This window comes from Pteropus medius, unplaced genomic scaffold (genome assembly GCF_902729225.1).
Source record: "Pteropus medius unplaced genomic scaffold, Ma_sr-lr_union100, whole genome shotgun sequence".
NCBI lineage: Eukaryota > Metazoa > Chordata > Mammalia > Chiroptera > Pteropodidae > Pteropus > Pteropus medius.
Window position 1 is genome coordinate 9712952 of NW_024349224.1, and position 14897 is coordinate 9727848.

Here is a 14897-nt window from a genome sequence, read left to right on the forward strand (position 1 = left end):
ATACATTGATTATTTTATTAATAGTCTACTAATTTTTTAATATTTTGTGCTTTTTAAGTTTAATTTTATGTTGTCTTAATGTTGAAAAGCAAATCTCCTCACATAGCCAATTAAATCATTCCTAAATGTTGTAGATGTTTCTTTCTACTATCTTTAGCTGTATGATTTCTGCCAACTGTCAGGTCCCTTTGCTTCAGCCTAATTTCCTCCATCTCTCCATTTAGAAGTTTCATCAAATATTTCAAAACTATGTGCTCCAAATTTTAGGTATGTATAGGATTGGGAGTGGAATTCCTAGATTATCATACATTTCTCTATTCACTGGTATTAGCTATGAGTTGAAAGACTATCAGGAGGGAAATTAAAAGGATTGTTTCTTTATCCCATCCAGATTTTTAATAAAAAAATATATATCATCAATTGAAACTTTCTCCATAAGTTGGAAAAATACTTCTTTTAATCGTTATCTAAATTGGGTATGATATGTTTGTTTTTTCTTAATGTATCTACTCCACTCTGCACAACTAGCTCTTCTTGATAGCCTGCTGCTGCTAACTTCTCTTTGATTAATTAGGCAAGTATTCATGTTATCCCTTGTTGGTTTAAAGCCTGTAGTTTCCCTTTTTGTCTCTGGCTGTCCTAATTCTGTTTCAGGAGAAAACTCTCCTGCTTGGTTCCCTAGGACAGAGTCCCCAACCCCTGGACCACATAGTAGGAGGTGAGCAGCAGGCCAGCAAACGAAGCTTCATCTGTATTTGCTCCCCAGCGCTAGAATCACCACCTCAGCTTTACTTAAGTTCATCAGACATTAGATTCTCATAGGAGCACCCAGTGCCAAAAAGGTTGGGGACCACTGCTCAAGGGAAGCTGAAGTGTGATTCAAGACTATTGAAGCTAGGATTTGACAAATTCTGTTAGTATATAATTTAGATAATAATAAATACTCAGTAAAAATAGATATATTATCCTAGACTAAAAAGAATAGAATAACAAATAAAATTTAAAAGGATGTTTTTGGTATTTTTTTCTACTCCTAGAATGATATACATTGATTGAGATACTTAAGATGTCATCTATTTTCATTCTATTTCAGACAGATGCAGCCTGTCTTGACCACCTTATCTCCATTTTTCATTGTTTGCTATCTCTTCTTCATCTTGAACGTCTGTTTCAGAATAGTCTTTTTCTTTTAACCACTTGACATATAATAACTGAACATAATTAAAGTATACCATTTGATGAGTTTTGATATGTGTATACCTCCCTAAAACAATCACCACAATCAAAATAAAGAACATATCTATCACCCCAAAAGTTTTCTCATGCCCTTTTGTAATCCATCTTCTACCTGTCCTTTCCTCTTCTCATTCCTAGGCAACCACTAATGACTTTCTATCAAAATAGATTAGTTAACATTATCTAGAATTTTACATAAATGGAATTATAAACAGTATTATTCTTTTTTTGTCTGGCTTCATTCAACATAAGTATTTTTTTGAGATTTCTCTGTATTGTGTATATCAGTTTACTCATTGTTATTACTGGGAAATATTCCTTTGTATGTATATACAATGGTTTATCATTTACTTATTGATGGATATTTGAAATGGAATATACTTTTTATAATAAATTATAACCCCAGGGAGTTTTTATTTGACCAACTTTTTCCTCAGGGACTTACATGTCGAGGTGAACAAAGGAACTACTTCGAAAGGTAATTTGCTTTGTCCTAAGTTGACTTTCAGTGACATGTCTCACTCTCTCACCTTTGGCAGGCTTTGGTGTTAAGATGTTGAGTACTGCCAACATGAAAAGCAGTCAATACATTCCCATGCATAGCAAGCAGATCCGTGGACTGGCTTTCAGCAGTCGATCCAAAGGCTTACTTCTCTCTGCATCCCTAGACAACACTATTAAACTGACCAGGTGAGTGCTTTAGGGAGAAAGATGGGACTTAGACTGTTTAGTGTTGGCTAGAATGGAAATTAATGTTATGATGGCCTTAGTGTTTTTTAATTGTTCTAAGGCATTGTCTTTTGAGATCTAGGTTCATCGAATTTAAAATCTCTTGCTTTTAAAAATGGACACGGCAGGTTACATACAAAACAGTATGTGTAGTGTCCTGTTTCAGAGTACTATCCTAGAGATGATAAAAATGACAGTAAGGAGACAGCCTTGGTCCCTGACACCATGGAGTCATCATACAGGTTTAGGACTGCTTATTCCTGTTTGTTACTTGGATCATTTTACCTAACCAGAATGCACACAGGGAACTCTCCTTGGGTGCCATGCTGACTCTGTCATCAGTAACCCTTAGTTCCACATTTTGTCTTTCACGTGCTCTGTGAGTGCCATGAACCAAATCTGAGTGTGCTCTGTGCCTTTATCTTTTAGAAAGTAGTTCTGATCAGATGTCTAATAGTTGGCTTCCTGCTTAAAATCTTCAGCTAAATCTGAGGTACATTGTGACAGCACTATCAGGACTTATAAGCCTTTTGACTTTTTAAGAATGCTTCGGCTTAATTTTGCCCCAAAACTCAGTGTACTATAATGTTTTATATGTACATCTATGCTATGATTTTTTTTCTAGTAGTGTTAAAAAATGGGGAAAAGGTTAAATACCGAAGTGTTATTTATTAATGACTACTTCTGAATGGTTGGTTAATAATTTATTTTCCCTATATTTTAAACATCGAATGAGTACCAGTGTAAATATGTAACTATGGAGAAAGTAATGGAAGTAGTATGAGAATATACTGTGGATTTGTCCCTTTAAATTATTCTTTTATTTCCTACAGCTCAAGAGGAAAACCTGTGTTGTTCCCCACCCCCACACACACACACACATTTGGAATTAAAAGGAGTTATCTGGAAGAAATTGGAGATCCAAATAGTTTGGGTGTATGGGTGTGTTCTTAAAAGATCATCAGTGGAATGATAATCTTTACATCTTTGTTATATACTTGATTTTCTTAATACATAATTGTAAAAGTCTCTTGTAACTCCACAGCTTGGAGACAAATACTGTGGTCCAGACTTACAATGCTGGACGTCCTGTCTGGAGTTGCTGCTGGTGTCTTGATGAAAACAATTACATCTATGCTGGACTGATCAATGGTTCAGTTCTGGTATATGACCTTCGAAACACGAATTGTCCTGTCCAGGAGTTAGTACCTCAGAAAGCCAGGTAGGGAGCCACTCACTTTTTTCCTGTAGGTGGTGTCTTTCTTATTAACTGTATTAATCCTGTCTTTCAAGAGTAGTAAGGTCCTTAGAGTTTGTGTTCATAATATTTTATATGATAGAAAGCTCTGGTACCAAGTAAACCAGGTTCATATAGAGTCACTCATTCCCAGCATGGCTAAATGAAGTCAGATCTGTATTCAGAATCTAACTCCATTACGTAAGAGCTATGTGATCTTGGTCACATTTCTTGGCCTGTTGTGAATTTCATCTGTAAAATATGGTTGGCATAGACTTGCTTTAATAACTGCATGTCTAATCACAATAAAAAGTGATTTAAAACTTTCACAATCCATAGCTAAACCAGCTTGGACTAAGGATATATTACTATGACTTTGTCATTTATAATCCAGTTATTAAGTTGGGAGGTTTGTGAAGTCAGCCCAGGTTCTGAGGGTGGGTGGCCACCAGCACCATTGTGGCTCTTCGGAATGTGTCAGGTACTATTCCGGCATAGTACTCTCTCGCAGGCATAAAGTTCTCAAAAGGAGAATTGGGTCTGACCTGGGCCAAAATAAGAAGTATCTTAAGAGAGAATTTCCAATTCCAGTTTGAATATATATTAAAAAGAGGGCAGCAGGATCTAAATATAAAGATATCATTACAGTTATAATTATTTACTGAAACCTAGGCACAACACTTTGAAGTTTTCTTTTCATTTGGGTGGGTAGAATTATGTTTCATTGACATGGTCGTGGGCCTGAGGATGACTGGTGTAAACTTATACAAATGTGAACTCCGGGCAAACAAGGTAACTGCCATTGATGTAGAGGGACCCACATAGAGTAGACAATAAAATAATAGCAAACAGCAAGGAAAGAATACTTACATGTTGTGTTCATTTTTCTTTTAATTTGCTTTGGTTAGCTTTATTGTGACAAGGAAATGAAATAAAGCAAAGTGATCGCTTTGGCGACTTCAGAAACGAGTTCATGGTAACACAGTCTGTAGGCTAATGTTTCTGAGAGAATTCTTGGCACTGTCCTGGTCATATGCTTGCAGAAAGAGATTTAGGAAATCTCTAAAGAAACAATCCTGTTTTTGAATTAAAATGTAGTTGCTTTAGGCTATATTTTAATTGAGGTGTCTGCCAACTACAGCTTAGAATCTTTATTTTATTAAATGTTTAAGCTGTGTTTCCTTCCTGACTTTTCTTATGTATGTAGCTAACCCCACTTCAGAAGCTCACACCAGACTTTCTTGTAATTGTGATCTTGTACTATTAAATTTCTTAGTCTATTTTTTTCATTGCTTTTAAAGCATGTAGTGTCTCCTCTGAAATTGGATGTAGAATATTATATGTATGCCCTTTTATTTCTACAGAGTGGGTTGGTAGTTTTTATTAGATGTCAGAGGATAGTGACTCACAGGTTTTTAACCTCTTCTCTAGAGGTAGGAATGTGCTCAAGGGCTCCTGGTAGGGAGGTCTGGAGCAGTCCAAATATTAGAATGTGTGGCATGGTTTCCTTTCTTTCCTTTCAGATGCCCACTGGTGTCCCTCTCATACATGCCCAGAGCTGCCTCAGCTGCATTTCCATATGGTGGCCTGTTGGCTGGAACCTTGGAGAACGCTTCCTTCTGGGAGCTAAAAATGGGCTATTCTCATATGCCTCATGTACTGCCCATGGAGTCAGGGGGCTTCATAGACTTTCAGACAGAGAGCAGCACCCGACACTGTCTTGTGACCTACAGGCCTGGTGAGTGTTGGGATGCCCTCAAGGGACCTCCTGTGATTTGTTTAGGAGCAGATTAGTAGAGGAGGAGGGAGTTTTACTGGTATGGCCCTCACAGACTAATAACTCTTAATACTGCAGTGAGGATGATGGCCCTACGTTTCTTCATAGAGCCTGCCTCCCTGCTCCTCTGAACTGAGATAGATTCTTTCAGGTACTCCCTGAAAGTAAATCAGCCCTGTGACTTAAAACAGTAGTAGAAGGAGGAGGCCTGCTCTTGAGGCCATTGAGCCACTTTCAGATCAGTTTCATGTCCTCTGCCTACCCCTCTCTCACTTAAGAGAAAGGCCCAGGTAAAGGCAGCCGTGTAGGACCCAGACTAGAGTATTAGCTCTTCTTATTTGGCGCCAATAAAGGTAAGTAGAGAGTAGATAGACAATAATGGTTGTATGGGCCTAGCCAGCTGAACTTCTCACTGTTTCCAGAACCAGGAGTGGAACCCCTGACAATAAACTATGCTTAAATTCACAGGTTCTTTCTAGCCTGAAAGGTACGAATCTAAATTCCTGATGAGCTATACTGATGGTCAGACAGATGGTTTGTCAGAGATAGTCATTAAAGTGCCCATACTTCTGCTAGTTGTGGGTATATCTAATCATTTTAAGTTTTATTTGAGCTGAGAAGCTGCCTCAGCACTCTTCTGACCATTTTGGTTCTTAGTCATCTTGTAGGTCCTTTGTCACCAAGGCTATGATGATTTTGTTGTGACTGGTGTAGAGAACTTGGAGGTCTCATTTCCTCTAGCTTTTGTTTGCCTCCCAGCAGAACCACAGATATATGTTTTCCCTTCTATAATAGCCTGCTTTCACTTTATAAAAATATACAATTCCAGGGGCTAATGAGGTCCCCACTGGGGGAAGGAAGAAAAATTTGTAGTTAGATCTCTTGAGAAAGAAAATTCCAAGCAGAAGTGATTTTACGAAAAAGAATAGCCCATCAGATTTGTTTTCCTCATAGGCAAAACCTATTGTAGATAACTTGCTTCATCTTAGCCTACAGTTCTGAATTTCATTTGTGCTATATTATTTTGTTCTTGTAATATGTTTGCTTTGTAGCCATTCTTGATGGTTTAATAAATTATGACTTTACTACTCAACTAGGTTATGAGTATCTGAAGTTCAGGTGCTTGGTTAATTTCTTTGGTCCATCCCCATGGAGCAACACATTTCTCTGTCCCATAGATAAAAACCACAACACCTTACGAAGTGTGCTGATGGAGATGTCCTACGAGCTGGATGACAATGGAGAGCCAGTCTGCTCCTGCCATCCTGTACAGACATTCCTTGGGGGACCCACTTGCAAACTACTAACCAAAAGTGCCATATTCCGAAACCCAGAGGATGATGGCAGCATCCTGGTGTGTACTGGGGATGAAGCATCAAAGTCTGCCCTAGTAAGTTTATTATAGTTTATACAGAAATGTATAAAGCAAAAAGCCAGTTTTGCTCTACGATTACACATAGAGCATACATGTGTGTATGTATAGTTGCTTAATTTATTTTTTACACGAGCCACACTTCACATTCTGCTTGTGGTTTGCTCTTTTCCCATTTAACTTCCTGTCTTGGATATCTTTCCATTTCAACATCTGTAGATTTACCTCATTCTTTTTACATGATCTAGTGTTCCATGGGCCGTACTTTGAACCTTTAAAAAAAAAAGTCCCTACTGAAACTCCTATAAAATAATCGACTCAGGCATCAGCTTTACCAATTCAGGGTGAGACCAGCAGATGAAAGGTTGGTGGGGAATTTCACTGTAACTGGGCTAACTAGAAATAATTTGCCTCTTGATGTAAGGCAGTATGAAGCACACAGCACCTTCTATGAATAGTCTTTGAACTAGAATCTAAGCCCTAGAGCATGACGTCCAATATAGTCATGTTAGCTACATGAAATGTGGTAAGTATGAATGAAGAACTTAATTTTTAAATTTTTATTTAAATTGTCTTTACATAAATAGGCTTATGTGACTTATGGCCACCATATTGGGTAGACCCACCCGAGAGTCTAGTGCTAACTTTCATTTACTGGCATTGCAGTGGCTAGAGGAACAAATTAAATAATGGCCCAGAAAGCAAAGAAGTAAATCTAGATTGGGACGTTCTATAGGACAACTAACCCAGCTTCTGCAATTGGTCAATGGCAGAAGAAAAAAAGTGGAAAGGTTGAATCTGCTCTAAATTAAAAAAGACTTACTAAAATTTGTAACTACCAGATGTATTATGGACCTTACCTAGATCCTGATTCAAACAAACCAAATGTAAAAAGGTACTATCAGAAATTTTGGTTATGCATGCATTAGGTGTTAGATGATACTATGAAATTCTTTATTTGGTGGGCATGATGACATTGAGATGTAAGAAAACATCTTGCATACTTAAGTATATATAAAGGTAAAATGACAAGAAATCAGTAAAGAAAAAAATAGAATTGATAAAGCAGATGTAGTAAATAGTTAATAATCTGGGTAATGGGTTGCTCATTGTACTGTTCTACTTTTTAATACTTTAATTTTTTAAAATAAATTTTTAAAATGAAAAAGCACCAGTTAGGAGATAGGTTCCCAGAGAGCAGGGCCAGGGACTCCATCATATTGTCCCTTCTGTCCCTAGAAGACTTCCTGGCACATAAATTGGAAGGACGAATGCTAGACTTGATTTTCAGATCCATTCACAGGTAAACTACTAATTTCAGTAGGTGAGGCCATACCTAGACCACGTCAGATGTGCTCACTTCATGCAACCTTGTGAGAGTTAGGGGAAGTCTGCTTTGCTCCTCAGGCAGTTCTCTCTCTACATCTCTTTCAAAGTTGATGAGAAAGAAAGGAAGCCCTCCAGCTGAATTGAATGTCTCCTTACCTTTTATCTTTGCTTATCTTTTTTAGGTATGGGATGCTGGCAGTGGCTCATTGCTGCAAGATCTGCAGACTGATCAGCCTGTCTTGGACATCTGCCCATTTGAGGTGAACCACAGCAGCTACTTGGCTACCTTAACAGAGAAGATAGTCCACATCTATAGGTGGGAGTGACAAGGGTCTTGAAACTTCGCAGGCATGCTGCTGGTTAATGTTAAATGTTGTTAGCACCTAGAAGCTTTGAGCAAGATTGTGCGTATTGTCTGTGGCCTAGAACTTCGGGGAATATGGTTCCTTTGGGTTTGTGTGATTATAAGACTCTGGGTCACTGAAACACTACTACTACAGCTTAGGATATGATTGTGCACCAACCATTTTCTAGGACATGTGACACCCTGCCTGAGTGGTCTTGTTACTTGGGTTATTTGGTTTGGAAGTGCTTATGTTCCTGAAAGGGCAAACCATTTTCTTGATGCTACTTGGGGACAGAAGTCTTCAATTGAACACAGGAGGGCACTGTAGAACCTAGCATAGGATTTAATCTATTTCTGACCTTGTGGGCTGACAATCTTTTAGTAACTTGATCTCATCCCCACAGAATTATGTGGTAGAGCACATCTGGTATGCTTTGTGGCAGCCACAGTTATATTGCAGGTGTGCAATGCTGGGGATATTGCAAACCCAGTGATAGAGGCAGCTGATGAGTTATAGACACTTTGTTGATGTCAAGTGCATTAAGTTCATCGTGTTGTGTGAGCTAAGGAAGAGACTAGTTTCGGCATTGGGGAAGACTTTTTTTTTCTAGTCAGTCTAGGATCTCAGGAGTAGTTTTTATACAAGTCAATGCTTTGAAGACCATTCCTTTTCCCTTCACGGGGAAAAGATAAGTGATGCATTTAAAGCTCTTACTTGAGTCCCCTAGTATATCAAGAGCAATGGACTAAATAAGAGATTTACAAAAGAGAACCTGCTCAGACAGCTCCCGAAAACAGGGCTGTCTCTTCTGTTCCAAAAGACTTCCCACCTGAATAAAGCCAACCCTCGGGAGTGAGAAACTGTTCTTGAGTATGTGAAACTGATGTCTGACTCCAGGTTCCTTTGATTTGCCTCCTAACCTTTTCTAAAAGTGTTGTAAGTAAAGTCATTCTCAGGAAGATAATAGTGGTTGGAGACCTATGGATTGCAGGGAGATGCCTTCCAACTTTCATTCCAACCCTGAATTGTCCAACTCTGGGTGCTGCATTTTTCTCCAGTAGAGGGCTCAGTTTATATTTGTTTGCTTTGCCTTAGGCTACTCTGCTAAATGGCTCTCCACAACCAAACATGCCTCAAGGTATGAGTGATCAGTGCCCAGTTCTTGGGAGCAGGATGGCCAAGAGTGTGATTTTCTTAAATAATTATAGAAATGTTATTTTTATTCTAAAATAGTTCTGACGGGTCAACTCCTGAGCTGTTTCTAGGATTTCTCACCAGCAAGAGGTTATTGCAATAGATTTCCCCTGAATTCCCAGTTCTAGTTGTGCCTTTTAAAGTGTATCCTCCTACTTAAAGATATTGTTTAAAAAGCCAGTTTCCAAGGCTTGGGAAGGAGCCCCCTTTTCTCAGATCAGATATTCTGTTTGATATGTTGATGATTAAGAATGGCTGTCCAGGCCTAGAACTTCAGCGTCAGAATGGGATTTGAATTAAAAAGCAGCACTCACCGGGTTTCAGCAAGAAAGGGATGCAGGTGGTCAGACCCTGGCTGCTTTTTGTCTTGGGCAGGATTAGGATTCGACTAGCATTGAAATACACACAATAGATGCTGATTGATTCCCCTAAATTTAGGAACCAAGGGTCTTCTTACCAAGGACGTTGGGTGAATCTCATCTCTTGGCAGTCCTTGCATTCCTCCAGTAAATTTAGATGTTTTAGAAACAAATTTGTATGACTATGACTGATTTCTCCAAAGGAAAAAACTTCACCTCCAGGTATGCCTACCCCCCTCTGCCTGGCAGGAGATCGTATCTGTAGACCCAGGCTTTGGTCTCTGCAGCACCAGACTCGACTCTACCATGTTTCCTGTCTTTTAGGTGGTTTTCCCATTTGAGGGATTGGAGTTAAGCAGACTCAAAGTTATCTTGTCGATGTAAATATTCTCGTACCTGCTTTGAAAACAGGGCAGTGGGATGTCTCTGTTCTGTGTTTTAAATTTTAATGTTAATGTGAAAATAAAGAATTTGCCATGTGTAACAGCTCCTGGTGTCTTTTGTCTCTTTGATTGCCAGAGGCAGTTTTGGGAGAGGGCTATAATTCCAGCCTGGTAGATTTCTTCATTTCATGCAGTACTAGGTCTGAGTTACACAAGATGGTCCCTGGGTCTAAAGTTAACATCTTAATTAAATTGATGAAGTGGTTGATGCTTTAGCTGGCAATTCTATATTACTGTTGCTAATAGGAAGCTGTGTGTTTGCTAACATCCCTTCTTCACTGGTCATTTGTCTATTTCCTCTCAGATCTAAAGGTCTAAATCCTACAAACTACATTTCCTAGACTCCCTCTGTCAGCTTCATGTTAGTTTCTTTGAATCCAGGTGACTGTAACATGGGAGGATGAGAGAAGAAAGGAAACTTACCTTTTGCTTCTTTTAGTCTTTGGCAGCACTTCTGCTGGTGGCAGCAGCATTGGGCATTTGTGGGCTCCTGGGTTCCTGCTCAGCAGTCTGACCACTTGCCTCATTTTCTTTTGTTTAGTTCAGGAATCTCTGTTGCCATAAATCAAGCTGTTTAGGGATTAGACTGGAAAGGCTGAAAATATTTTCTAGCTGATTAGCAAATGGGCATATACTAGATTGTGGGAGGACTGAATCCATAGGTAAAGCTTACTGTTGTCATGGATCCTGCTGCTCTAACAGAAGATGACAGAAGTCTTAGGGTAGAAGTAAATCCCAAATTACTAAGAAGCCCAACGCTATTGTCTTTTCTTCCACTGTACTCTTTTTGTTTCCCATCTCAGTGATTGGCTGTAAGTGAAATTCTGAAAATAGATGTTTCCTTTTTTTTTTTTTTAAATTAGTAAACTTCTATTTGTTGGTAACGATCTCTGCTGTTTATCCCTTTATAACTTCCAAAGCCCCTTCCCAATATATTACTCTTTAAATGATGTTGTAGAATAAGTAGTATTTTGATTTACAGGGGGAATAAACAGGTTAAAAATCCCACTAAAGGAAAATGACATTAATGTGGTATTTAATTAAATTTTACATATCCTAGTTTTTCCATTTTATATTTTCCGTTACTGACAGCCAAGCAGGAGTTGGGCATATAGTTAGTCATGAAAATATGCCTCTCAGGTCTCTAACCGTGGGGAATAATTGACTAAAGTCCCAGCTGCTATGCTCTGAAATCCATCACTGTGTTTACTCAAGTCACACTTCCCATTGTCTGGGTTGCTCCCAGGCAATGAATGAGCATAGCAGAGATGCTAAAGCAGGCTCATTACTGGGAGGCTTTCATCCTAATAAGTCTCTTCCATAGCTAATCCTGTTGAGATGGGTTTGTTTCTCATAGAACCCCAAACTACGCACCAGCAGGCAAATAGTGGAGTAGATAATGAAACCAGACATAGACTGGTTCTTATAACCACAGAGCATCCCCAAAGCAGAAAATACATAGGTGCTCAGAAAATAATTGCTGAATAAATGAATGAATATAAAAATGACAAGCTGACAAAGGGTAAATTTTCCCAGGGAGGCTTCAAAAACATTGAGACTTTGAATGAAAATTAAAAGATAATTTTAGAATGAAAGTGTTAGAATTTAATTTATTTCCATTTGGCCTTGAAATCTCAAAGATGGCAAAGGTCAGAAAGTTGCCTGAGGAAAGGGAGCCCACCAAAACGGTCCTTGCACTAGAACAAGTTACCAAAGACTGATAGACCAGTATTGACTTAGTTGTTGGATAAGCATATTCCTGGATATAATCAGAAAATTTGGAAAATTGTTCCAGGTGATTCAACTGCACAGTCAAGTTCGGGTAAGTATTCCTGTACTTTTGAAGCCGCCATAATCCTCAAATAAGAAAGATGATAAAAAAAAGAGGGGAAAGTGCTCTACCCAGTCACCAATTTCCACCTTACTTGGTGAAAAGAGCAATTTAAGGGCTTCAGGGAAGCAGGAACCTTTCAGGCCCTCAGCAGTGGGAGGAGTAGGTTGGCCAATTCAGAAAATCTTCATTGACTGCCTGCTCTGTGTCCAGCATCATGCTGAGCACTGTAAGGGTAGTTGTGATGTAAAGACTCCAGCTCTTGCTTGGTGATTAAATCACTGTTGCTGAAAGCCTTCCAAGTGTTCCCTGTTGCACTTAGCTCCCCGGCCCCCTCTACCATAGGAGGACACAATGAGAAGTTGACAGTCTGCAACCTTTAAGAGAGCTTTCATCACACCCTGACCATGCTAGCACCCTGATCTCACCCTTTCAGCCTCTAGAACTGTGAGAAATTTGCTGTTTATAAGCCACCCAGTCTGGTATTTTGTTATAGCAGCCTGAACAGACTAAGACAACTTCTGATCCAGTTCTGTGTGATAAGCCTTTGGGCAGGGGTCTTCAACTCCCCCGCATCCCCAGTACCCAGTCTATGGCCTGTTAGGAACCGGGCCGCACAGCAGTAGGTGAGCGTCAGGAATGTCTGCGAAGCTTCATCTGTATTTGCAGTCGCTCCCCAGTGCTAGCATCACTGCCTCAGCTCCACCTCAAATCATCTAGCATTAGATTCTCATAGCACCTGTCCCTAGTGCCAAAAAGGTTGGGGACCGCTGCTTTACATGGTTGTCATCTTTATGCTAATTGGCTAATTTATCACTCAGAGACCTTTTCTTTCCCTAGCTGCTTTTATATAAAAGTCCCTCCACACCCCAGTCGCTTCGTATCTTTTACTTTCTTCACATCATTTACACTATCCAAAATTATCTTGTTCTTTGTTTACTGTCTTATTGTATATCTCTCATATAAGCCAGTTCTTGAGCGATGCCTGTCATGTAAAAAATGCTCAACAGATAACAATTGAATGAATTAGTGGAGGATCGAAAAACTAAGGGTACAATAAAGAGTAAAATGAATCCCTTGTTTGTGACATATTTTATTTTGAAAAGTCAGTGAGGCCAGAAGGCCCAAGTTAGGTCAACCTCCTTTCCACTAACTAGGGGTTTGTGCCTTAACTAAAGTTTAGGCTTGTTGCCACAGCTTGAGCTGGCCAGGTTCCCAGATTTCTTGCTTCTTGGTCACGGTGATTTCAAGATAGGCTCACATTCTCTTCCCTATCTGCGGAGGCAATCTGTGGCTGGGCATAGGGTTTCCTCAGTGCTGGATTCTCTTAGTGGATTGTCAATTTCTAGTCTCATACCAGCTTGAAATAATCAATTTGTCAGAGTACATGCAGACCCATCATTGAAAATTAATGGCCCTACTGACTTAAAAGAACTGGTGATATCTCTAGCTTGCCCGAGATGCTTATGCCACGTATCCGTCAATGAACATGTACATTTCACCTGGTCTACTCCGGGCTGCCTTAGTCAATGCTCAAGGTTGGCAGCAGCCTCCGGACCATTTTATGGTGGTAGCAGAGGTGAATTTTGGTAGAGATGTCATGTGCCATCCTTCCCAGGGACAGAGGCCTGGGGTCAGCCCCAGTGGGCAGTTTGTACCCCCAAGAGTATTCTCAGTCTTGGGCTCCTTATGGAGTCCCACTCCACTTCTCAAGCTCTAGTTATATCTAATCTGGTTTTGACTGCCCATTTGTGGGTCAAGACAGCCAAAGCTGCATTTTTAAACGTTTTGATCAGTTGGTATCACATGCTCTAAGCTGCCCTCATTCTCCAGTGTGCTGGATTGGCAGAATGGGATAAAAGTTCACCAGGGCAGTGGTAAACTCCAGGGATTCTGGTCCCAGGCTGGCAGAGTTCATCCTGGGGTGGTGGTAGGGCAAGGCGGGGGTGAGGTAGGGGGAGTGTCATTTAACCCTACCATGCAGAACTGTTACCATCTCTGCCATTCCTCAGCCTACTTAGAACCCAGGCCTGATGCATGGCTTAAATGACACTATGGATGTGAAACAGCTTTGGGAAGATACCATGTCTCCTAAGGAAAAGGTGGGAACATTAATGTGAGGTGACACAACCAATCCCCGCATAAAGTGCTGCATGCCAGTCAGCAAGAAGTTACCCAGGCACAGACTTAACCCGGAGGCCTCAAAGGTGTGTTTTATTTTCTTTTCCTCTTTAAAACATGAGTTTCAGTTGTGGCTTACAATCAGGATTCACACGCAAAGGGCTCCAGTTTGTGATGCTGGCTGTAACTTTTTGAATTTCATGTTAAGGCCAGGCACTTCTTATTTCCAATCTTCACAATTATACTTTACATTAAAGCCTCTCCTCACACATTAGAGCTTCTTTCTCAGACAAGAAGAATGAGGCTCAGAAAAGTTCAAAGATTTGCCTGGTTTCCCGAAAAGCAAGGATTTAACGGAGTCTTTTCGCATCCTAGAACCTGTGCTCCTAACCCCGATTCAATGATGTCTTCTCTGGGTAGGAAAGACTTTTGAGGCAGGTGAAAGGAAGTAGGGAGAGATGTAAAAAGAGTCTCCGAGATTCCGGAACACACCTGATCGTGTAAAGTTCACCTCTACATTGAACGGGCATCATACTCCACCGGCCATCTTGGTTGTGGCAAACCCAATTCCTTTTTATTTTCCTGTGACGACAACCGAGGGAATCAGGTAAAGCCACCTGACCCAGGTTTTTTTAAGGAGCAGCAGCGCTCCCCCGGCAAGGAGCGCAGCCATTGCGCCCGCGGAGGTCCAGGGCGTGGGCGGTTCGGAGCGCGGCCTCTTACCGGCTTGTGCTCGCAACTCCCGGGTGGACGCGGGCCGGGGAGGGGCTCGGGAGGACCCCGCCGGGCCCCGCCCCGCGGCCCCGCCCCCTCATCTAAATACGCGGCACCCGCGGCTGCGTCGAGCTCGCCGCGGACCCAAGATGGCGGCGTGTGGACGTGTACGGAGGATGTTCCGCTTGTCGGCGGCGCTGCAGCTGCT

The 14897-nt window shown here is 40.7% G+C and overlaps 1 protein-coding gene across 4 annotated transcripts in view; it reads left to right on the plus strand.

The window, feature by feature from the left end:
* Positions 1 to 10068, plus strand: part of RFWD3 (ring finger and WD repeat domain 3) — a 32664-nt gene extending 22596 nt beyond the window's left edge. For all 4 annotated transcript variants that reach the window (XM_039881076.1, XM_039881077.1, XM_039881078.1 and 1 more), the window contains exons 9-13: positions 1776 to 1926; positions 3011 to 3187; positions 4726 to 4940; positions 6158 to 6369; positions 7863 to 10068. In XM_039881076.1, coding sequence (XP_039737010.1) covers positions 1776 to 1926; positions 3011 to 3187; positions 4726 to 4940; positions 6158 to 6369; positions 7863 to 8006 — 899 coding nt within the window. In that variant the 3' untranslated portion in view covers positions 8007 to 10068. The remainder of the gene's footprint in view (positions 1 to 1775; positions 1927 to 3010; positions 3188 to 4725; positions 4941 to 6157; positions 6370 to 7862) is intronic.
* The last annotated feature ends 4829 nt before the right edge of the window (positions 10069 to 14897 follow it).